This window comes from Cibotium barometz, chromosome 15, assembly GCF_041138505.1.
Source record: "Cibotium barometz isolate CiBa-2024 chromosome 15, ASM4113850v1, whole genome shotgun sequence".
Taxonomy (NCBI): Eukaryota; Viridiplantae; Streptophyta; class Polypodiopsida; order Cyatheales; family Cibotiaceae; genus Cibotium; species Cibotium barometz.
The window spans coordinates 47,370,194-47,394,858 of record NC_141060.1 but is presented as its reverse complement, the minus strand read 5'-3'; the positions used below and the strand labels follow the sequence as shown (position 1 = coordinate 47,394,858).

Here is a 24,665-nt window from a genome sequence, read left to right as displayed (position 1 = left end):
TGCATACTTTTCTGATAGAAATTAATAATGATAAAAGTAACACTTTTATAATAAAAAAAATATTCTTTTATGCATACTTTTATGCATAGAAATCAATTATGATAAAAGTAACACTTTTATCATAAAAAATTATTCTTTTATGCATACTTTTATGCATAAAAATCAATAATGATAAAATTAACACTTTTATAATAAAAAAAATATTCTTTTATGCATAAAAATCAATATGATGAAAGTAACTCTTTTGTAATAAAAAAAATATACTTTTATACATAAAAATCCATAATGAAGAAAGTAACATTTTCATAATAAAAAAATTATCAATAAATTAATGATTTTTTATTGATCTAGAATTACATCTTGGATCAATAAGAAGTGGCCTACTACGTCACTTTTTTCTCTCTTTTTAAAATCTGCCCAATTTTGGCTGTGTGTAACGAAATTTAAGCATCCGATTAGCTCCCAACATTAACGATTGGTGGGCAGACCTTGGTGTGTAACTAGGACCCAAATTACTTAGTCTGCCTGGAAACGCAGGTTGAAGGGTTCTCTGCAGTGTCTGCAACCATGGCTTCTGCTTCGTCTCACCTGCGCCAATTGATGCTTGTAGTGGAGGGCACTGCTGCACTTGGGCAATCTTGGAACCTGCTTCGCTCTGAGTACATCGACAAAATCATCAGGTCTGATCGCTTTTTATCGTTTGGAGTTATCTAGTACAATTAAGCGCCCCCTTCTCCCTCTTTCCTTATTAATTTCGGAATCTGGATTTCTTTATTTTTGGAAATTTCAAGCTCATTCTAGGTGTTAAAGTAATGTAATGTTAATTATCAAAATTTTCGAATTTCTGGGAATTTTGTATGCAAAATTGGCTGATATTATAAGGTTCGCTCATTTGACAAACTAGTTGACAGTTGAGGATCATTCGACTGAAGGCTACATCATAGGAACAACATTTTATCACCTTAGACAAACACTTTATGTTATTGAGGTTATTTACATTTTTTTCAACCCTGTGGGTATTTTTGTGCAGATCATTTTGTGGGTTTGACAACATGAGCCAGGTAACCCTCTGCAATTCTTGATTCCTTGTTTTTTCGAGTGTGGGTTATATGCTATATATATATTACATATTACATATTTAGGTCTCACCTGCATCTAGGGTGGTGGGATAGCCACTACCAACTTGCATTTAAACCCCAATCTTGTGGCACACGTGAGGCCCCTGAAGCATGTAAAAGATGAACATCCCTTAACACGTTGTGTAGAGGGATGGATTTAAAGCTATTTAGAACCATGAGGAAGCTGTGGATAATAGCCATGCCATTGGGTTGGCCTTTTTGTGGAAGTGTGGGTGATTGTGAGGGGTGAATGCACCATCATCCCTGGCATTGCTTTCTTGGTTCACCTACCAATGCTTCTTCACTTGGATGATTCCTTGAAGGCGTCATTACAGCAGACATATCTGACACATATTGAAGCCCTTTTGTGGGATACCTTGATGTCTCAGACAGCAGGACGGGTAACCCTTACAGTGTGCAACAAAGATCGTTAGCTCTTTGCAAAGGGCCAGCCTGCAAGAGACTGTTGAATTCCACAGTGAGAGTATTTTGAGTCATAACTCCGTTGGAGCTGCTTCATGAGCAATCCTCCAACATTCCCCTGAGTTTTGAGATTTAGATGCACGCAGCCTGGATGGCTGCTCAGACTATAGGTACCATGCCCGAACATCTTTTTGGTTTCAAATGCATGATGCCTTTTTGCAAGTAGTAGGTCCTTGTCATATATGGGATAGTTTTTACTGCTCGTGAGATGCAATTCACATGGGTTAGGTAGATTTTAAAGGGAATTCTAGAACAGTCTCAGCATGGTTTTGAGTGGGTACTCAGGAGTGCTAAGATTGTGGATCGTACTTACCCCCTGATCCTTACAATATGTAGGGTACTTTATGCACCGTTTAGTACCCGTACTCAAAAAAGCCAGCACTAAAAAAAACTCTTTGTTTGGGCTTTCACCTGTTGCTTACCAGCTCCTTACATAAGAACTTTCTACAGAGCTAGATGCATTGAGGGTGTCTAGATTTTTGACTCTCAGTGCATTAGCACTATATGGGGTGATATCATCCATACTCTCATGTGTACATGGGCATGTTGTATTTATGCGGGAGTGCGACCATGCCATTTTCTTTTCCTCTAGTCCCATAGGTCTTTCATGGCACGATGATGCTTCTCATTGGTTGAGATCACCTTACATATTGGGGTGATTCTGTTCCGGCTTATAGCCGTGATTGTTGTACGCTGTTCTTATACTTAATAGAACTCTCTTCCTTGAAAAAAAAAAGAACTTTCTTTCTTTCTTTCTCCTCGTTTTTCCTTTCTCTACTCTCTTCACTTTCTAAATTACTCAAACAATTGTCTTATAGTCTTAGTATCTTTATGCCGAGCAACCATGGGGTGTTTTTCCAATCTCTCTCACCTCTCGTTGATACACATCACCATTGTGTCCATTGAAACTTATGCTATTACGATGCGTATTTTTTGGTGCTCTTCATAATTGGCTATTATGTAGAAGCTCTTGTGAGCTTTTTGCAAAGGCTTAGCTGTTTCTTTCACGCGGTGTGGTGGAGCACATCCCCATACTCCCTTTTTGCTCTTTTTGCTACGCGTTCATATATTTTTTTAACACAAGTAAGGACCTCTCTCTCTCTCTCTCTCTCTTGGTGGATGCTTGAGATTGCAGGTTCATGGAAGCTTCTGTGCGCGTGCGCGTGCGTGTAGAGGTTTGAGATTGCAGGTACATGTAAGCTTTTTGCAGTTCTACAGAGAGCATTTTTTTTGAGTCGCTAAGGATGGGTTTTTTGAGAAGCCCAACTATCTCTATAGACATATATCCCATGCCATGAGGATTGCCATTGGTTAGTTGAGGGTGTCTTCTTATCACCTTTGGATAGAGACACGGAGAGCAGAGGGCACACCACAAGAGGAGCACATATTGAGATTATGCAAGACGATAGTGTGTAGGGGCCTAGTGTTTTACGAGATAAGTTGACATTTTTGGCTATTCAGGCACTTTTGGCAAAAAGGGGAAAAGCACAGCGATTTTTGGGTTGGTCGACTCCTTTAAAAGCAAGAGGAAGGATGCACATGGGAGACAGGGTGGCAGGCAGCAGATCTCTCTCGTCTGGCGGATAGCAGTGATCTTTTTCCCTCTTTGGTGCGTTGGTCGTACAACAACAACATGCTCTCTTCCCCTTGTTAGATTTGTGCATCTTAGTGTTCTAGGGCTTTACCATTTATCTGGGCATTTTATTGTATTTCTCCTATTTATTTGACTTGTGAGTAGACGGCCAGCCCTAGAGGCAGTCGGCCAGCTCACTCATGCACTATATAAGGGGTTCCCCATTATTCACTCATTCATCCAATTCACTTGCACATAGTTCAACATCCAATTGCTGGCCATTGCCATTGTAAAGCTTTACTGCTGTTATAAAAGGTGATCTTGTGCAACTCTCTCTATCTCCTTTGCACTCTCTCATATGTTTACTGTTTATGCTTCTGCCTGTGCTATCTCCAGTATCATACGCTTAGGTCCAGGATGCTCCAAACTTTGCAAATCTGCCCACCTTTCCCTCCTTTTGCTGTGTGTTTTTCTCCACATCTCTCCCGGCTACAGATCTGTGACAACAGTGGCTGCGTTTCCCCAACAGTGCTGTGTTTTCAGGTCCAGCCAGCTGGCTGTTTGTTGCAGGCCAGTTTTGGTGGCTGTGTTTTCTCCTACATAGGCAATCCGGCTAGTTCACTTGGCTACGTTTTCTTCTACAGAGGTAAAAGGTGGAGTTGTGGCTGTGTTTTCTGCACCGGCATCTGTTTTTTGGTGTGTTCTTTGCATTTGGTGTTGCCATACAAGTGGCCCTACATTGTCTTCTTCCTCCACGAGTCCCTGCCCTTTCGGTAGGAGGTTCGCGGTGGATCTTGGACTGTTTTGCTGCTGTCCCGCCTCTTTCTCTCTACGGTTTGAGAGGGGGCTGATTGTTCCTGGTGCCTCGCTTCGTTGGAAAGCACTTGAGAGCTAAGATTTGTTCCTTGTTGCTGTGGATATGGCTCCCCCGTGTACAAACAAGGATGACAAGTTGAAAGGATCCAACTATGCTCATTGGAAGCTTCAGATGCGGGTTTGGTTCATCTACAAGGGTTTGTGGGACATTGTTTAGGGCACTCAAAGGAAGCCCGAGCATCCTCAAAACTCTAGGTGGACCCAAGATCAAGAGGATGAATTTGCTGTGGAATTACAAGACCGGGAGAGGGAGAATCGGGACTCGAAGGCACATTCTGTGCTTGTGCGGACTATCACACCGAGGAGGTCTTACCGGCAGTGCAAACTCTCTCCAGTGCTCATCAAGTATGGTCAAAGTTGGAGGATCTCTTTGCACGACATTCATCGATGAGGGCAGTTACCTTGTAGGGGCAGCTCTACGGTTTGTTATTTCCTGAAGGCAATTCCATGCAGTCTTTTCTCATGAAGGCCAAGGTTATCCACAACTACGCTGCTCTTATCCTCACCAAGCTTCCTCCGGACTATGATGTTATTTCTCGATCTTTGCGGTGCCAGGTCACATCCACTCAATTGGATCTTGATGATCTTAGCTCCCTACTTTTGGAGGAGTGGTTCGTTCTCATCTCACAGGGTAATTGAAGGTGTCAATCAACAGTTCTGACCAGGCACTTTCCTTAGTTCAAAAGAAAGGTCGGAGATGGTGCTTCTCTTGCGGGAAAAGAGGACATCTGTCCAAGGATTGTTTGTCCAAGAAAAAGGACAAGACTAAGGGCAAGGCTTCATCTCAGAGAAAAGGCAAAGACACGACACATGATAGTGATACAGATTCTAGTACCACTTCTAGGGCTCTCTGAGCGCTTTCGGCTTAGGAGACCCTAGATGGTGTGCTTCTCTAGTACACATGCAGTTTCCCCCCATGTGCTTCCAGCCAGAAGAGGCTTGTGGGCGGGAGAGGGGGCTGATTATAGCTCCACCTACTGGTGCATGGGGACCGTGATTCAGAGGTCCAAGCATTAGACATGTGTTTGGACATGGTTATCTTTGGTACAACAGAGATTATGAAGTGGATCTGTTCCAAGTTCATTGTTCGAGGCTTTTGGGACATGATGTGTTCCGTCCACTGTTGGGGGTTATGGGCGTGGTGTGTCCAGCAGCTCATCATCTATTTTTTGGAGTTCACTGCACACTTGTGTGGGAATTCGTGGCCAAGCAAAGTTCCTTGCGGTGGCATCTTGTTTCGAGGAAACAGGTTGGTGGGTGCTCTCTCCGAGGTGATTCCAGTATTCACGGTGTTGGAGGGTCCATGGTTGCATCTTCATTGACTTATCTTCTTCCGACTCTTGCACACACTGAGCTGCAGAGGGGATGTTAGAATTGTGCATCTCAGTGTTCTGGGGCTTTACCATTTATCTGGGCATTTTATTGTATTTCTCCTATTTATTTGTTCTGTGAGCAGTCGGCCAGCTCACTCGTGCACTATATAAGGAGTTCCCCATTATTCACTCATTCATCCAATTCACTTGCACATAGTTCAACATCCGGTTGCTGGCCATTGCCATTGTAAAGCTTTACTGCTGTTATAAAAGGTGATTTTGTCCAACTCTCTCTCTCTCTCCTTTGCACTCTCTCATATGTTTACTGTTTATGCTTCTGCCTGTGCTATATATATATATATATATATATATATATTAATGTTCACACTTGGGACAAGGGGACAAAAGTTTTAAAAACTAATAAAACCCCATGTGTGGAGGGGACAAGGGGACAAAGGTTTTAAAAACCTTTTAACTAAAAGAATACCCTTTTGAAGTGCATTGTGGCCTTTTTAGGGGAGCCCACCCTATTTTTGAAGGAGGACACCTTTTGGAGAAAATCGGGCTACAGCTGCATGCGTGGGCTTTTTCGCTCTTGGGGAAACAGGTGGCTGGATTGCAGCTGCACGTGGGCGCTCTCTCCAAGCAATTGGCGGGCTGGTCGGGCAGCAGCAGAGGAGTCAGGCTGCATACAGCATAGGTGGATGAGGCTGGCCATGGGGAGAGTGCTGACACACAGGCGGCTTTTGGAAAAGGTGCTTTTCGACTGGGAAGGGCTGCTCGGCTGGGTACACAGGAGGGTGCGCTGATCCCTCTCTCTCTCTCTCTCTCTCTCTCTCTCTCTCTCTCCCCCCCACGTTTCTGTGAAGGGCGGAGCAGGAGACACAAAGGCATACAGGCTGCTCGACTGGTTTTCTCCATAGACGCACAGTCGGGCTGCAGAATCAGCAAGGCTTCTTCTTTTCACAAGGTACAGGCTGTAGGGTCCTTTCGTGTGCAGGCACACATAGGGCTGCAGGAGGCGGACAAAGCTGGCGCAGGACTTTCTCATGCCTTCTCTCTCTTGGAAGGAGGCACAAGGCTTAAGCCTTTCTTTTCTCTCTCTCTCTCTCTCTCTCTCTCTCTCTCTCTCTCTCTCTCAGTCTTGGTGAAGATGGAGATTGAGGCAAGGATGATGGTTGCTCTGATCACACGCACGTGAGCCTAAGGAGTACAAAGCTTCTCTTTCTTCCAGTCAGAGGGCTATTCGGGGGTTCTTCTCTCGGTTCCTTGTGAGAGGAGGAATTTGCAGCCCAAGAGGGCAGAAACAGAAGCAACAATTGAATGTTTCAAGAAGGTGTAACATGCGGAAGCTTCGGGGGAGATTGGTAACTTCAATGCTCAGAAATCAGCACACTTAATGCACAAAACTGAATGAAGATGTGCAGAAAATAGAGAGAGAGGGAGAGAGGAGAGGACACAGTATTGGGTCCCAAATACCCTCTGTAGGGCCCCCACCACGAATGGTGTATTTGCTTTATTAGAATGATGTAAATTTGAAAAGAAAATACAGAAATCTTGACCTTTCTTGGCCGAGAAATCTCTGCCCTTGACCTGCAGTCCTTCACCCCTTTGCGTTAGCACTCCTTGGCTGTCCTGGCCCTTGATGGGCTGGGCACTGAATCGAGACTGTCTTGGGGACTGGGTAGCCTGTATGGGCTGCCCCAAACTTGCCCTACAGCCCTATAAAAGCTTCATGTACTGTCGGCTGCCCTTGGCATTGTCACATGCACTCTGCACTAAGTGCATGGTGACAAGATGGCTCATCATCAGAAGTGCAACATTTGTACAGTTTTAGAACCCAATAGGATGATATTTGTCGTATGCCGTGACCCCATTGTACATCCTCAGTCCAGGATAAGTCAGGCACGAGCTACGTAGGTCATTCCTCAGCCTTAGTGGGTCAGTCAGTCAGTCAAGTCCCTTAACCCACTTGGAGAGAATCATTCATGCATGTAGAGTCAGTAGAAGCCTTAGGGTTTGCATCAGAAAGCACTCTGCATCTTGCATAATATGCATACATATGCCTGTGCATCATTTAGAACATTCCCAAAGCCTTAGGGAATTTACTGGGATTTATCTGGTATTTTTCCCATATTTATTAGTATTTATTTATCATTATTTGCATTATGGGGCATTTATAAATATTAATTTTATTTAATGACCAACCTCCAGTTAGTATAAATAGGCTTGCCTAGAGCCTCTTTTGCTCATTTAGTCTTCATTGTGCTAAGAGCTCTCCTCTCTCTTGCTTTCAGCCCAAGACTAATCCAGCCCTAGTGCCCATAAGCTTTCTTCTCCAGCCCTTGAGATCCATAGCTTCAGCCCAGCCCTAGGTGCTTGTCCTCAGCATCAGTTCATGCCCTAGATTCAGCATACATCTTCAGCTCAGTTCCACGCCTGAAAACCAGTAGCATTCAGCCTGCATATCTGCATTTTGGTGCAGCCATACAGCAGTAGACCTGCGTTTTGCTCCAGCCGTACAGCAGCAGATCTACAGTCCTCTGTTGCCCATGCGTTTCAGTCCACAGCCTTCTCTAGATACCTGCGTTTCTGTCCACAGCAGAATCCAGCCCTGAAGCAACAGTCTACAGCAGTTTCCAGCCTTGAAACAGTTGTTGGCATCAGTGTCCAGCCTTCTATGCATCATCAACACATTCAGCAGGCATCTGGTGAAGGTAACTCAGCATTCATATGTGTTTTCAGCATTCTAACAGTGTGTAGAACAGTCCACCTTCTTCTTCTTTGAGCCTCAGGTGTGCAGCCCTTCCTCATGCCCTTGGGAGGAGTGCATAGGCTCGAGATCAAGTCATTGAGGTGTTTCTACAGCAGTGTACAGATCAGCCATACTCCGATCCTCCGAGATCTTGCGTTTGGCTTATCTACAGTCCAAAGTCATTCTCTCTAAAGTAATAAAGCAAATACTATCTCGTTATCGGGATAGGGGGCCCTTCAGTGGGTAATTCGGGACCCAATCTGGTGTACAGTGTTCATATCTCTCTCTCTCATCTCTTTAAAGTTTGAAGTAAATGAAATGGATTGCTAAACTCACGAAACTCAGGATACAGAAGACGGTGTGAGCATATTGTGTGACAGGATCAACCAATACAAAGACTTCCGCTGCATATCACATTGGTATCAGATTCAGATAGTCCACACACACCGTATCCTAGCGTGGGGGCATCCTTGGATGGTTAGATTGCGTTCCGGCACGACCACCGATTTAGCATCATGTCTACAAGAGAGAGTACTCATCAGCTGGAAGACGTCTCCCCCGAAGGAGACCTTGTTCCTCCGCCTACAGCAGACACCATAGCTCTTCTTAGAGCTCAGAACCAGCTACTCATGGAGCGTCTCCAACTCTTGGAGGCAGCAGCAGCACGTCCTTCTACACCTCCAGCAGCACCCGACTACATCTCCCTCTTCTTTCAGATGGAACAACAAAGGAGAGAGGACGAGGCCCGAAGGAGAAGAGAAAAAGAAGAAAGACGGGACTATGAGGAAGCCCAACGCAGGATCGACGAAGACCGGCGTCAGGCTGACCTCGCCGCTCGGGAACACCAACGTGAGCTTGATCGAGAACGTATGCTACTCGAACACCAACGGGAAAAGGAGGCCATACACTTGAGGTATCAGCAGCTCTCCTCAGTCTCCCCAGTCATAGGTGTCACCAGCCAGCAGCCCGCAGCAGCAACCACCATCATTCGCAGTCAACCGAATTTCAGCAAGTATGATGGTAAGTGTGATCATTCTTCAGTTAATCAATTTGTTCATCAATTTAATGCTCATTTTCCATTAGCTAGGATCACAGACCCTCAAGACAAAGTCCACTTAGCGGCTCCCCATCTCACTAGTGAGGCAGTCACTTGGTGGCAGCATTGGTCTAGTATTCATACTGACCAGGCCACAGGTGTCACAGCCTTTGACTGGGACATCTTTGTCCATGACCTGAAGACCAGATTTCTCCCGCCCCAGTACATGACCGGTCTGAAAGACGAGTTCTATGGACTCAGGCAGAACGGTTCCCCAGTGCTTCAGTTTTCCGGTAAGGTTATTACTTTAGCACAGCAGTTAGGGTTATCTGAGCAGGCCAAGATGGAGCAATTCATTCGTGGATTGGACTCTAACATTCGGTTCACAGTTCGTAACTTTGAACCAAGTACTTATGACCGGGCTCTGACTCTCGCTTAGAATGAAGAAATGAAGCTCAACGGGGGCAAGCCCAAGCAGACATCTCAGTCCAGTACCAAACCCCAGCAGCAGCAATCAGCTGCACAGACAGGGAAAGGTACCGCATCTTCTAAAGATGCTAAGAAGGACATCAGTAATAGCTCCAGTTCAGGGGGTAAAAAGGATAAAGAACCTAAGAAAACCCCTGATGAAAAGGCTAAAGCAGGCATTACTGGAGGTTATCTTCCTCCAGAGGAGCAAAAGAAGTATCAGTCAGAAAATAGATGTTTTTTCTGTCATATTATAGGGCATGGTAAGAAGGATTGCCACAAATGGCAAGCGGCACAAGCTGCCAAAGCTCCTTCTGCCACAGTTGCCACAGCTTCCCCAGCTCCTCCAGCCCGCCTACTACCTCAAATGCAGTTCAACTTTTACCTTCCATGCATCCTATACCATCTGTGGTATTTGATGCTAAGCAGGAGGGTGAGAGCGATGCTGCTCAGAAGAGCCTTATCCGAGCTTATGGCTCTGCCCAGGGCCGACAGTTTGTAGTCCTTTTCGATATGGGTAGTTCTGAAGACGCCATCTCTCCCCAGTTGGCTAACAAATTGAACTGTACTTTAGTCCCATATCATTTGGATGTGGACGGGTTTACACCTGGTCTTCGCACCCACATTTCCCAGAAGGCACAGCAGTTTGCCTTTGAAGTTCAGAAGGCCTCATTTCAACGAGATTTCATCGTCTCCCCTCTGTTAGGGTGTGACATGATCTTAGGAATTCAGTGGTTCCGTCAGTATGAGCCTATTCCCGATTGGGGGCAGGACACTTTTAAATTTTTGTAAAGGTTTTCCTGAGCCTGTCATGATTCGTGGGGATAGAAGCATTCTTGGCATCCCATTGATTTCACATCTCCAGGCCCGACGAGCTATCCGCAAGGGAGCAGAAGGAGCACTCCTTTATGTTTGTGCTCAAACAGCCCCTCCCTCATTAGTAGCATCCCTTACATCTTCAGTCCCTCAATTAGCAGACCTCCTATCCAGACACCAGGACATTATGCTTAGGGACGATCTCCCACCCTCTCGCCTTGAGGACCATCACATTGATTTGGTCCCTGGATCAGACCCTCCTAGCAGGTTTCCCTATCGTCTTTCCAAGACTTTAGAGGGCGAGTTGGAAAAGCAGTTATCTGAGCTTCTCCGAGCCGGATTCATTCGGCCTTCTTCCTCCCCTACTATAGTCAACCCTCTTGGACATAAGCTTTATGTGTAACCGATTTATAAAGCTCTTAGTGCTAAGAACTATGTACCTTAGGATGAGAGACAGTCATGTACCTGCTTAGTATCGGTGTCCATGCTCTTGCTTGCCCATATCATCAGCTCTCACTGGAGGCCGCCTTTTCTCTCGTCATCAGTTCCCTCACCTCTGTTATCACAAGTTTTGTCAAAAGCAATCCTGCGAACAAAGCGGACATCATGAGCATGTAAAACACCGAGTTCCATCCCGATTCAGATATGTAGCCAGTCAATAATGGTCCCACTGCCGCTCCCATCGACCCAGTGCCATCTATGATAGCAGTCACAGTTGCCAAAGCTCTAGAGTTTCCCTTTAAAGATTTATGGGTGCCAAGGTCAGCTGAGACTGCTGTGGTGATTAGGGCATATGGCCCATTCACAAACATCCCAGCCACAAACATCAGAGTAAGGTTTAGCCATAGAGAAACCGAGCCGAGGATACGGTAGAGAAAAAGAGCCGGTATCGAGAAATACATGAATGATGCTGCTGTTGTAGCACTTGCCCCCATCCTGTCTGATATGTAACCAGCCACTATACCCCCAAGCACACCACCAATGTCAAAAACAGTTGAAAGGTTTCCAGAGGTTGATTGCTGCACCTATCCTATTTGTCCAAAAGAAGGACAAGTCGGCACGCCTTTGTGTAGACTACAGGGCATTAAACAAACTCACTATCAAGAACAAGTTTCCTATGCCCAGGATAGAGTACATTTTGGAGCGTTTAGACGGTGCTAAATTTTTCACTAAGATCGACCTCAAGAGTGGTTACCATCAGGTCCGCATTTTTGAAGCTGACATTCCAAAAACAGCTTTCAGGACAGAGCGTGGTCACTACGAGTTCGTAGTCATGCCTTTTGGGCTTACAAATGCACCCGCAACGTTCAATAAGATGATGTCTAGGATTTTCGCAGTCCACATTGGGAAGTGTGTTTTCATATTCCTTGATGACATACTAGTCTTCTCAGCCACTGCGGAGCAGCATGAGAAAGATGTGGAGAAAGTCTTGCAACTTTTGCGAGATAATCAGCTCTACATAAATGCCAAAAAGTCTATCTTTGGTGTTAAGGAAGTTCAGTATTTGGGCTACATCATCGGTTCCGATGGGATTAGACTGGACCCCTCAAAGGTTCAAGAGATCTTAGATTGGGATATTCCTAAGACTGCCCAAGAAATCCGTTCATTCGTAGGTCTTTGTCAGGCCTATAGTACCCATGTGCATCAGTTTTCCAACCTAGCAGCACCTCTTACCGACTTGCTCAAGGGGGTGAAGACTCGCAAGCAGAAAGTCTCAGTTACAGGTAAGGCACTTGATGCATTCCGTGCACTCCAGAAAGCTGCCTCAGAAGCACCTGTATTAAAGTTAGCATCATGGGACGAACCTTTCGAGGTCATCACCGATGCCAGCAATGTAGCCATAGGTGCAGTCCTCCAACAGGACAATAGACCCGTGGCATATTACAGTAGAAAGTTGGATGTCGCCGAAAAGAATTATTCGGTATATGACAAAGAGCTTTTGGGTGTGATCACAGCGCTCAAACATTGGAAGCCTTTTCTTTATGGACAGGCTTTCACAGTGAAAACAGACCACCAAGCACTTAAGTGGCTTCAGACTATGCCAAGTGCCCAGTGGAGTGATCGACAAGCCAGGTGGAGTCAAATCTTCCAACAGTTTGGAGGTATGATTGAATACATCCCTGGTAAGCATAACCCAGTAGCAGATGCTCTCAGTCGAAAGTCCAGCATCCAGGCAGTCCATGAAGCTACCATTCTCGAAATCACGGGGAAGGACTTGGATAGTATGAAAGACCAATATGTCGACTCCCCTGAGTTTGGTACTCAGTATAGTTTGGCCCTCACTTCTGAGCCTGGCCACTATTCAGTACAGAACGGTTGGTTGTTCTACAAGAACCGTCTCTGTGTTACTCGGGAAAAGCGTTCCGCTCTTCTCCACGATGCCCATGACTCCTTAGTTGGAGGACATAGGGGTATCAACAGTACCCTCGAGAAATTAGAACGGTCCTTTTATTGGCCAAAGATGAGGCGTGATGTCTATGCACATGTCCAAGGCTGTAAGATTTGTCAAAAAGTCAAGGTTCCCCATTCAAAGAAGGCAGGTTTACTTCAACCTTTGCCTATCCCCGACGGACCTTTCATCGACATATCTATGGACTTTGTAGGGCCTCTACCAGCATCCACTGGATCCCGTAACACTCAGTGTTTTACCATTGTGGATCGCTTTAGTAAGTTATGCATGCTCATCCCATGCAAGCATACGGCCACAGCCGAGGACGTAGCCCGTCTGTTTCTCAAGCATTGGTATCCAATTTGTGGTTTGCCTAGCACCATAACATCAGATAGAGATTCCAAGTTTACCTCGCATTTCTGGAGGGCATTATTTGAAAACTTTGGAACTAAGTTGCAGTTGTCTAGTGCATTCCATCCCCAGACAGATGGCCAGACAGAAATTTATAATCAGTTGGCCTTTGATGTCCTCAAGTCATACTGTCATGACCAGCAGTCCAAATGGGAGCACTATCTTCCGTTGGTCCAAGCTATCTTGAACGACACGCATTCATCCAGTGTCGGACGGACTCCATATGAAGCAGCCTTTGGTCGCCGTTTTTCTTCTCTTTTGACGAGAATGGTATCTCCATCTTTAGAGGCTAATAAAACCACGGAAGCATTTTCCGAGATCATTGAGTCAGTCAAAGACCGCTTGACCAAAGCTCAGGAAGCATATAGCAGACAGGCAAATAAATCTAGACGAGATGGAAGGGGATTGGGTCTATTTGCGTATCATGAAGCAGAGATTGAAACAAGTGGGCAATCGTTGTCCCAAGCTTTCTTTCCGTAGTTTTGGCCCTTTTCCAATAGTTAAGAAGATAAGTGATGTCTCAATGAAGTTAAAGTTGCCTGCCAGTTGGACAATGCATGATGTTTTCCATGTTTCTTGGCTAAAACCATATGTTGGTCCAGAAGTGTTTGATGTTTCAGATGAACAGCAGCCAGACGTGGTAGACGAGGCAGAAGTTATTGAGCTTGAGCAGATCCTTCTTCATCGATGGAAGCATGGTTCCGGTCGACGGATTCGTCAGTTCTATACGAAGTTCCGAGATCGAGGCACCCACGAAGCCGTATGGCTCGACGAGGAGTTCTTCCATAGGTACCCCCAGTTATTGGCGGACTACTTGGAAGCCATGAACCTGCCGCCAAGCTAATCAGGAGGGAATGTCACATGCACTCTGCACTAAGTGCATGGTGACAAGATGGCTCATCATCAGAAGTGCAACATTTGTACAGTTTTAGAACCCAATAGGATGATATTTGTCGTACGCCGTGACCCCATTGTACATCCTCAGTCCAGGATAAGTCAGGCACGAGCTACGTAGGTCATTCCTCAGCCTTAGTGGGTCAGTCAGTCAGTCAAGTCCCTTAACCCACTTGGAGAGAATCATTCATGCATGTAGAGTCAGTAGAAGCCTTAGGGTTTGCATCAGAAAGCACTCTGCATCTTGCATAATATGCATACATATGCCTGTGCATCATTTAGAACATCCCCAAAGCCTTAGGGAATTTACTGGGATTTATCTGGTATTTTTCCCATATTTATTAGTATTTATTTATCATTATTTGCATTATTGGGCATTTATAAATATTAATTTTATTTAATGACCAACCTCCAGTTAGTATAAATAGGCTTGCCTAGAGCCTCTTTTGCTCATTCAGTCTTCATTGTGCTAAGAGCTCTCCTCTCTCTTGCTTTCAGCCCAAGACTAATCCAGCCCTAGTGCCCATAAGCTTTCTTCTCCAGCCCTTGAGATCCATAGCTTCAGCCCAGCCCTAGGTGCTTGTCCTCAGCATCAGTTCATGCCCTAGATTCAGCATACATCTTCAGCTCAGTTCCACGCCTGAAAACCAGTAGCATTCAGCCTGCATATCTGCGTTTTGGTGCAGCCATACAGCAGTAGACCTGCGTTTTGCTCCAGCCGTACAGCAGCAGATCTATAGTCCTTTGTTGCCCATGCGTTTCAGTCCACAGCCTTCTCTAGATACCTGCGTTTCTGTCCACAGCAGAATCCAGCCCTGAAGCAACAGTCTACAGCAGTTTCCAGCCTTGAAACAGTTGTTTGCATCAGTGTGTCCAGCCTTCTATGCATCATCAACACATTCAGCAGTCATCTGGTGAAGGTAACTCAGCATTCATATGTGTTTTCAGCATTCTAACAGTGTGTAGAACAGTCCACCTTCTTCTTCTTTGAGCCTCAGGTGTGCAGCCCTTCCTCATGCCCTTGGGAGGGGTGCATAGGCTCGAGATCAAGTCATTGAGGTGTTTCTACAGCAGTGTACAGATCAGCCATACTCCGATCCTCCGAGATCTTGCGTTTGGCTTATCTACAGTCCAAAGTCATTCTCTCTAAAGTAATAAAGCAAATACTATCTCGTTATCGGGATAGGGGGCCCTTCAGTGGGTAATTCGGGACCCAATCTGGTGTACAGTGTTCATATCTCTCTCTCTCATCTCTTTAAAGTTTGAAGTAAATGAAATGGATTGCTAAACTCACGAAACTCAGGATACAAAAGACGGTGTGAGCATATTGTGTGACAGGATCAACCAATACAAAGACGTCCGCTGCATATCACAGGCATGCCCGTGGGGCTGTCTTACAGCCCCTCCATGGCTGGTGGGTTCAGCCAGGGCTTTCCTGGCCCTCATGGGGGTGGTTTCACACTATCCCCATGCCCACACTAAGTCTTGGGGTAGCCCTATGGGCTGGCCCCTATTCCTAAAAGCAAACCCTAACTATCTACACAATGATCTGGCATCCGGTACCATACCAAATACACAGAATCACTGTCATCATTCCAGAGGGAGACTCACAGCGCGGATTGGCACTGTTTCCTGTGCAGGACAGTGCACACTTGACCTTGGACTCCTGTGCAGGACAATGCACACCTGACCTCGGACGACTGGGATGGATCCCTGGCTGACTCGTCTCGGACTGGGCTCACATGGGACAAGTTTACCATCACTGGTCCTGCACCTTGTGTACAGATATGTCGACGTGGCATCCACTAGTGGGATGCACGTGACATCCCCTTTTGCTTAACTTGACGGAAGCTGCATAGCCTTCAAATAATCTGTCAATTACGCCGGATAGTCTTCGAAAAACTCTTTGTCAAGCTATACCACTTCATGGGTCCCTCGGTCCTGAAACTTCGTGAGGAACTGTCTTTGTCTCCGGCCTGAGCCATGCTTGAAACGGTGCAGAAGGATCTGTTTTGGAACCATAACTTCTGCTTCATCAACAATATTTGGTTCTGCCTCGTCTTTGACTTCTGAAGGGTTAGACCTGCATATGGCTTTAACCAACTGACGTGAAACACATCGTGCATAGTCCAACTTGGAGGTAGCTTTAGCTGCATAGACACCTTATTAATCTTCTTCTGGATGGGAAAAGGTCCGAAGCTCCGTAACTTTGGGCATCGCTTGCCCACCTGCTTCAACCTTTGCTTCATAATCCGAAGATAAACCCAATCCCCTTTCGAAAACTTCATATCCCTTCTTGTCTTTATTGGCTTGTCGAGTGTAGGCCTCTTGCGCTTTAGCCAATCTGTCTTTTACTGACTCTAAAATCTCTTGGTAAGATTCTGTTTCTCTGTTCGCTTCAAGTACTGAAGACGAGATCCTGGTCAACAATGACTGGAAAGGTCTTCCAAATGCTGCCTCATATGGAGTCCTGTCAATCGTGAAGAAAAAGAATCATTCAAAACAGCTTGAACTAAAGGCAAATAAGTGCTAAACAAGGCACTTCTGACAAAGCCACCTTGAGGTTCTTGAATGCCTCCAACGCTCGTGGAGTTATTCGAATCTTTTGCCTTCTTGTCTTCACACCCTTTAGCAGATCGGTGAGATCCGCCGAGAGATCAAAAAACTTGTCTATGTGGGTGGATTATGCCTGGCATATACCCACAAAGGATCTGATGTCATAGGCTGTCTGAGGTATTTCCCAATTGACAATCTCGGCTACTTTAGCCGGATCAAGTCGAATGCCTTCTGCACTAATTATGTATCCCAAGTAATGCACCTGGAACAAATAAAATTCCGACTTCTTTTCATTGATGTAGAGCTTGTTGCTTTCCAGTAACTTAAGAACTTTCTCCACATCAATGTCATGCTGCTCAACCATAGCTGAAAATACCAGTATGTCGTCCAGAAATATGAACACACACTTTCCAATCAAATCCCAGAAAACACGCATCATCATGCGGTTAAATGTAGCTGGGGCGTTCGTCAAGCCAAATGGCATGACCACAAATTCATAGTGGGCCCGTTTCGTACGGAAGGCTGTCTTGGGGATGTCCCCCTCCACAATCCTCACCTGGTGGTACCCACTCTTTAAATCAAGTTTCGGGAACACCTTTGCTCCATTCAGCCTCTCGAGAATATAATCTATTCGAGGCATCGGGAATCTACTCTTGATAGTCAGCTTGTTGAGTGCACGATAGTCGACACAAACGGGAAGACCCATCTTTCTTCTTGACAAATAAGATCGGTGCTGCAAATGGCGACACGCTGGGGCGGATGAAGCCAGATTGCAACAATTCTTGGAGTTGGTGGTCCAACTCCAATTCCATTGCCTTTGATAGGCGATACGGAAACTTGCTTGGGGGTTCCGAGCCTGGGAGGAGGTCAATTTTGTGGTCCTCCGGTCTGGACAGGGGGAGCTGGGGAGGGAGACTGTCCCAAAGAAAAATCTTCTGGAACTTTTCATGGAGAGTCGAGTACTTCTTGGAAGCACTGGCCACCGTCTGGTCTGTCTGGATGTATATCATCGCACACTGTGCGTCTTTCCTGACTGCTCGCTTAGCCTGCAAGTGGCTTATGAGTGGAAAGTTTGGAATTCTTGGCTCACACTTAATGGTCACTGGGGCGTTTGACACATTCCGATTGATCTGGAACGTGTGCTTGTCCCACTTGACATCAGGAAGAAACTTGTGAAACCACTGAATACCCAAAATTATGTCTGCTCCTACAAGAGGGGCAACCATAAAATCACGCACAAATTCTATGTCCTGAATAACTAACTTAGCACCTAGAGCTTCATACATGACGCTCGTTGTCATGCCTGTGCTAAAACCCTCAACCCGTTTGTCCACCGAAGTAGGTCAAAACGGGCACGCCTAGCGGCCTGTTCCGTGACCACATCCTCCGTGCTGCCGCTGTCAAACAAGACAACGACTCTCTGGCCACCTATGTAGCCAAAGGATTTGAGCAATTCATTGCACTCATACTCCTGGTCATGGGCGCCCTTCGGCTTATCTTCGAGCTCCCGGCTAATAATTGCTCCGACTGAAGCACCGGGGTTTGAAGAACTAGGGGCAGCCGCTCGGGTCTGTGTGGGAGCTGTGCTCACCACGGAAGCTGTGGAGGCAGTGGCGGCGGGCTTTGGAGGCTTCTTGGGACTCCTGAGAAGTATGTCCTTTTGTATGACAAAAGAAACATCTACCCTCCTCCTTGTACTGAGAAAGCTCCTCAGCACTCAACTTGCCACCTATCTTGCTTGCCTCCACTTTTTGGTCTGGAGTAAGCTTAGACGCATTGTTCGAGTTCTTGGAGCCAGAGGCTCCCGGGCTCTGTCTTGGAGGGGAAGACCCCGTCTGGTTCTAGTCTTTGCCCCCCGAGGCGGTAGCCTTGGGAGAAGCTGGCTGGGAAGTCTTGGGCTTGCCACCATTATGCTTCATTTCTGCACTCTGCGCATGCGAGAGTGCGTCTTCGAAGGTGGCTGGCCTAAACATACGCACCTCCCATTGGATTTGCGTGTCAAGGCCATACGAAAACTGCCCTTTCTTGTCCGAATCAGATAAGCCTAATTGCAAACATAAAGTCGAAATTCTATTGGCAAGCTGAAGGACTGGTTGCGCGTTTTGACGCGCTTCCGTGAACTCGTCTTCGAGTCGCTCAAGGTAGTGGGGCGGTAGAAACCGCTGCTTAAGGTCGCGGAAAAACTCGTCCCACTCATAAGCTGCCATACCTAATCTGGTGTGGGCATGAGCCCACTGAGTCCACCAAGGAATGGTCTCACCTTCCAAGTACCAACTGGTTAAGATCACTCTGTCAGTATCTGTCTTTCTAACTGCGGCAAAGTAAGCTTCAAACTGATGCAACTATGAATAGAGAGTTGTGGGATTGAGTTTACCATTATACTTACTGAAGTTCATTTTCTCGAGAAAATGATTTGAGGGCGCCGCCAGTGTCAATCTGGCGTCCAAAGCTTCTAGCTAGGTAACGCTCGTGTTCCATGCGTCGCATGGCTTTGTCTTCACGTCGTCGGATCTCCAATGCACGCATCTGAAACTCAAGCAAAGAGCTCGGCTGGGGTCGTGACCCCGTGAGAGGGTCCCTGTGTCGAGGATCTGGAATCTGGGATACGGAAGGAGAGGGAGGAGGAGATGGAAAACGTGACGCTGGAGAACAGGTACGCTCTTCCAGAGCCAAGATCTGCGTCTTCTGCTCTTCCAACTTGGTTGTCTGGTCTGTGATTGCTCTTATCATCTGTTGGAACATATCTGTAACACTGAAGCCTGGTGTCCTAGCTGGGCTGCCCGGTGCACTCTGGTCCCAAGGTTCTTGGTCTCTGTCGTCATCGAAGCTCGCCATAGCAGGAAAACGCACTTCCTTTCCGGAGCGCAGTCTGACCATCCACTATGTGTGTGGGAGACTTCCGGAGGCTGAAAACCAACCGTCCTTTGAGGGACAAGAGTCACTTCGAAAAGGGGTAGTCCGCCGGCGTCTGAAAACCAACCACACGAGCGAGAAAAAATTCTGGTTTCTTTGCTGAATCTTTGCACTTGAAGTAGGCTCTGATACAATTGTAACATGCGGAAGCTTCGGGGGAGATTGGTAACTTCAATGCTCGGAAATCAGCACACTTTTCGTGACGGAATTAACGCACAAAACTGAATGAAGATGTGCAGAAAATAGAGAGAGAGGGGGAGAGAGGAGAGGATGTTAGCATTATTCATCTCCTGGTAGTGTGCCCAAGTTGTGTACCAGGGGTGCCCAGATTTATCTTGGGCAGCACCTTATTTTTTCCTCATGTTTAGGCCCTTGGTTGTAGGGTTGGCCACTCATTATCACATGTTTATTTTTGTCCAGTCGTGAGACTTTTCTGGAGCAAGTCGGCCAGCTTATCTTGGGGCTATATAAGGCTTGCCTCCTTCTCATTTGTACTCACTCTGATAGGGGCTTCCAGGCCCGGGTCCTCCCTCAGGGGAGTAGTTCATCATGCCCACACATACGGGGACCACCCCTTGCACAGGGCTGATTGTATCATTGCTTCTTCATCATTATGCCGATTTGTTTTCTTTATCTCTGTGACTATGTCTCACGCTTTCCGCTGCGCACTTTTGACATGGTATTAGAGCACTGGGTTGAGGCTCTTCTACAGTAGGTGTTCTAGCGTTTTTTTAGAGAGACGGATTTCTGCGTTTTTTTGATGCTGCTGGTTGCAGAGGAGGAAGGAGCGTTTTTCTCCAGAATAGGTACTCTCATGGCTGCGTTTTCTGCCCTTGTGAGCAGGTGAAGGGCAGCCAGCATGTCTGCGTTTTCTGCAGATATGGGGCAGCCAGCAGGGCAGCCAGCCTGGCTGCGTTTTCTGCAGATATGGGGCAGCAAGCAGGGCAGACAGCCTGGCTGCGTTTTCTGCAGATATGGGGTAGCAAGAAGGGGAGATACCTATGGATGTGTTTTCTGCAGATCTGGGGCAACCAGAGGAGGTGTTGAAGTTGCTGTGTTTTCCTCTTCCCTCTCTTCTTCTTGGTACACGTGCTGCCAGCTGTTTATAGCAGCGTTTTTTGCATTATCTCATCTGCGTTCTTGGAGGCAGTGGAGGCAGGTGTTCTTTTTCAGGAATGGTGCCTTCTCACATGGCCTTGAGCCCTTGCTCGGCCAATCTTTGCTTTGTCAGAGTTTTCAGACTCATGGGTGCACACTTGGATTCTCATCCTCGAGGTGTGTGTGGAAGACAGTTAGTCCTTTCTCGACAGCAAAGGGGGTCTATGAGTTTTTGCCAGTTCAACATAGTTTTGCTGGTGTACAGGTGTTTCCTTTAGGTTCTTAGGGTGTTCACCTTGAGAGGGGGATGTGGTTACTTGGCAGTGAGCCACTCCTATTCCCTAGGCAGATGGCCTTCTAGATTACAGGATACAGGCACAGGAGTCTTCATCCCTACGATAAGCATTGATTTGGGAGCTTGGGGTACAGGGTGATATCGGCATTCATGCAAAGGCAGGCTAGGTCACTTGGTGACAAAAGCTGTTGTCGAGGTTCACAGGTACTTGCTCAGTTGTGCAGGATGGGTACAGGGAGGTGTTGTTCTGCTGTACGGCATGTCGCTCAGGAGAGAGAGAAAGCAAAGCGGCTACTGAAACCGGCCTCTGGTAGAAACCCAAGTGCGGTAGACTAGCAGTCACCCAAACACAGTTATAATCCAGCAAATAAGACAGATAAACAGGGAGCTAGAGTGCTCCTACACAAAAAGAACGACGACACCTGTTGGCCCAAAGCTTGGCGCCCCTTTCGGTATTTCTTTATTCAATTCAATGGAGGAGTTTAACTGAATACATTACGGCCATTCATGGCTTATACATATGCATGTTCAAACTGCCAGTCCTCTGGACCTCTTAGCATTGAGGTTTCACACAGCCCTGTACCCCAAAACACCACTGTTATTGACCTCTAATCAGCCAAGATAGTACATCCATGAGGCCCTATAAACACAATCAATTTGCCCATGCACGTAGCCAAAAACTCAGCCATGAAACAGTCCATGAACCCTTCCTGAAACACTCAATTGTTGCTCCTGTTTCTGCCCTCTTGGGCTGCAAATTCCTCCTCTCACAAGGAACCGAGAGAAGTACCCCCGAACAGCCCTCTGACTGGAAGAAAGAGAAGCTTTGTACTCCTTAGGGTCGCGTGCGTGTGATCAGAGCAGCCATCATCCTTGCCTAGATCTCCATCTTCACCAAGACCGATCAAGAGAGAGAGAGAGAGAGAGAGAGAGAGAGAGAGAGAAAAGAAAGGCGTCAGCCCTATGCCTCCTTCCAAGAGAGAGAAGGCGTGAGAAAGTCCTGCGCCAGCTTTGTCCGCCTCCTGCAGGCCCTATGTGTGCACACGAAAGGACCCTGCAGCCTGTACCTTGCGAAAAGAAGAAGCCTTGCTGATTCTGCAGCCCGACTGTGCCTCTATGGAGAAAACCAGTCGAGCAGCCTGTATGCCTTTGTGTCTCCTGCTCCGCCCTTCACAGAAACGTGAGAGAGAGAGAGAGAGAGAGAGAGAGAGAGAGAGGGATCAGCGCACCCTCCTGTGTACCCAGCTGAGCAGCCCTTCCCAGTCGAAAAGCACCTTTTCCTGCAGCTGCCTGTGTGTCAGCACTCTCCCCACGGCCAGCCTCATCCACCTATGCTGCATGCAGCCCGACTCCTTTGCTGCTGCCCAACCAGCCCGTCAGTTGCTTGGAGAGAGAGCCCACGTGCAGCTGCAATCCAGCCGCCTGTTTTCCCAAGAGCGAAAAAGCCCCACGCATGCAGCTGTAGCCCGATTTTCTCCAAAAGGTGTCCTGCAAAAATAGTGTGGGCTCCCCTAAAAAGGCCACGATTCACTTCAAAAGGGTATTCTTTTAGTTAAAAGGTTTTTAAAACCTTTGTCCCCTTGTCCCCTCCACACATGGGGTTTTATTAGTTTTTAAAACTTTTGTCCCCTTGTCCCAAGTGTGAACATTATAAAAATATATGTCTCGCTCACTGACCACCATGCTCACACTTATGTTGCACAAATTCACAGGGTGGTGACATTAACCCCCTCTTGAAAAATGGCAAGCATCCTCGATTGCATTCTGGTGATACAGCAAGACATCCAAAGCGGAAAAACACTGATAACGAAGGCTGCCCAATACAGTAAGATATCAGCCATGTGATCTGACTAAAAGTGAAAAGCACAGTATGGCAAGATCAGCGTTCCAATCTCTCTGAGCCATGCATATGTAGCAACATTCACTGCAAGCCAATGGTATAGTAATAGTCCAAGTTGTGTACCACTGTGAACCATACATAACCGCAACATCCAATGTGACTAGTACACAAATAAAGATGTACTTGGTAAAGAGGATGATGATGCTCGGTTTAAAAACCGTTTGGCTGGTGTTATGGATGTTTTTATGCAGCTCACACAAAGTGAGAAGTTTGCTGAATTTATGAGATCCCGTACAGAGCCCGAAAAGAAGAAGAAGAAGGTTCGTTCTAAGAACCTTCCTCAGGGTCATAGTGGTGCCATCCCACAGGATCCATCTTTTGGACAGTTTCCGAACATGCAGCATGCTTATGGTGCTAACTCTCAAGAGTTCCTTCGTTGGACAGCCATCTATTCCTCAGCAGACTATGCATCCAGGCTATTTTGGTGGTGGCTCAGTGTTTCAATCTATGACTGGGGGTTATCCTCAGGGAGGCATGGGTATGCCAGGGCCTTTTGGAGCAAATTTTCAGCCTGGTATGCAGGGGAATATGTATGGTGGTATGCAGTCTGGTATGCAAGGAAATATGTTTGGGGGCATGCAACCTGGAATACAAGCAAATATGTATGGTGGTATGCAGCCAGGTATACATAACGGAATGTTTGGAAACATGGTTGGAATGTATGGCATGCCAGGTGTGGGAATGGGTAATGTTGACCCTATGATGGGCATGAATGTTGGGGGCAGCAATCTTGCGAAGCCACTTCCATACGATAATCTAACGCCTTACTCCTATCATTGGGAAGCTCAGGCTTCATTTGCAGGGTTATGTGGACAGCGAAGAGTTTTTCATCATGCCTCTGGATGGCTGTGATGTTTTGTTGGGTATGCCATGGTGCCACAGAGTACATGCGGTGGTGGATACATACAATAGGAAAATCACTTTGACTCATATCTGTTCCTATTGTATCCGCTTCGGCAATTTCATCAGTAATGAAAAAGCATCTTTCCGCGTACTTGATTTATGTAAAGGATGCACAAGAGGATGAGTCTAAATCTAATTTGTCTATGTTAGATAAGGACAGGACTGATTTCTTATGTGGGTTCCAAGATTGTTTTTCCGAGTCATTGCCAGGAGAACTTCCTCCTGAGAGGCCAGAAGATCATGCCATTGATCTAATTCCTAGTAGTACTCCACCGAATAGACCGCCGTATCGTGTTAGTGCATCCCAACAAGAAGAAATTATGAGTCAGGTGCAGGAGCTTTTGAATAAAGGGTTGATACAGCCTAGCTCATCACCCTTTTGCTCACCTGTACTCTTGGTGCAAAAGAAGGATGGTTCTTGGCGCATGTGTATTGACTACAGGGCGCTGAACAAGAATACCATCAAGAATCGATTCCCCATACCGAGGATCGACGACATTTTGGACACCGGTTTAGAGAGATATCTAGGAGGTTGGTCTCTAAAGAATCTACAAAAGTCTTGCTCATCACAGTGACCTCTTGGTCCAACTTTGACTTCTTATGGGTTATAAAGTTGGCAGGGGAAGGAGCAACTAGGGTGGGGTGTGGAGGAGGTATTCTTATTAGGGTGGCAGCACTTTGGTAGCTATAAGGTTTGGGGAGCTCTTCCCAAACTGACGGCATAGTACAGTACTTTAGTGAGGATCATAGTAGCTGCCCTAAACTTGTCCGCCGCCGAGACTGGGTTGGCATAGATACTGTGGAGCTCATAATGAAAGTGGTCGACTTGACCTTACTTGAGGAAGGTGAGAAGGAAGAGGTCACAATA

At 46.5% G+C, this 24,665-nt stretch overlaps 1 protein-coding gene across 2 annotated transcripts in view; it reads left to right on the top strand.

The window, feature by feature from the left end:
* The first annotated feature begins 412 nt into the window (after nucleotides 1-412).
* The window catches only part of PFT1 (phytochrome and flowering time regulatory protein (PFT1)), a 149,743-nt gene continuing 125,490 nt past the window's right edge, over nucleotides 413-24,665 (top strand). Inside the window, exons 1-2 of one of the 2 annotated variants that reach the window (XM_086809783.1) lie at nucleotides 413-680; nucleotides 1,031-1,061. In XM_086809783.1, coding sequence (XP_086665909.1) covers nucleotides 568-680; nucleotides 1,031-1,061 — 144 coding nt within the window. In that variant the 5' untranslated portion in view covers nucleotides 413-567. The remainder of the gene's footprint in view (nucleotides 681-1,030; nucleotides 1,062-24,665) is intronic. The other variant, XM_086809784.1, reaches the window with a different exon arrangement.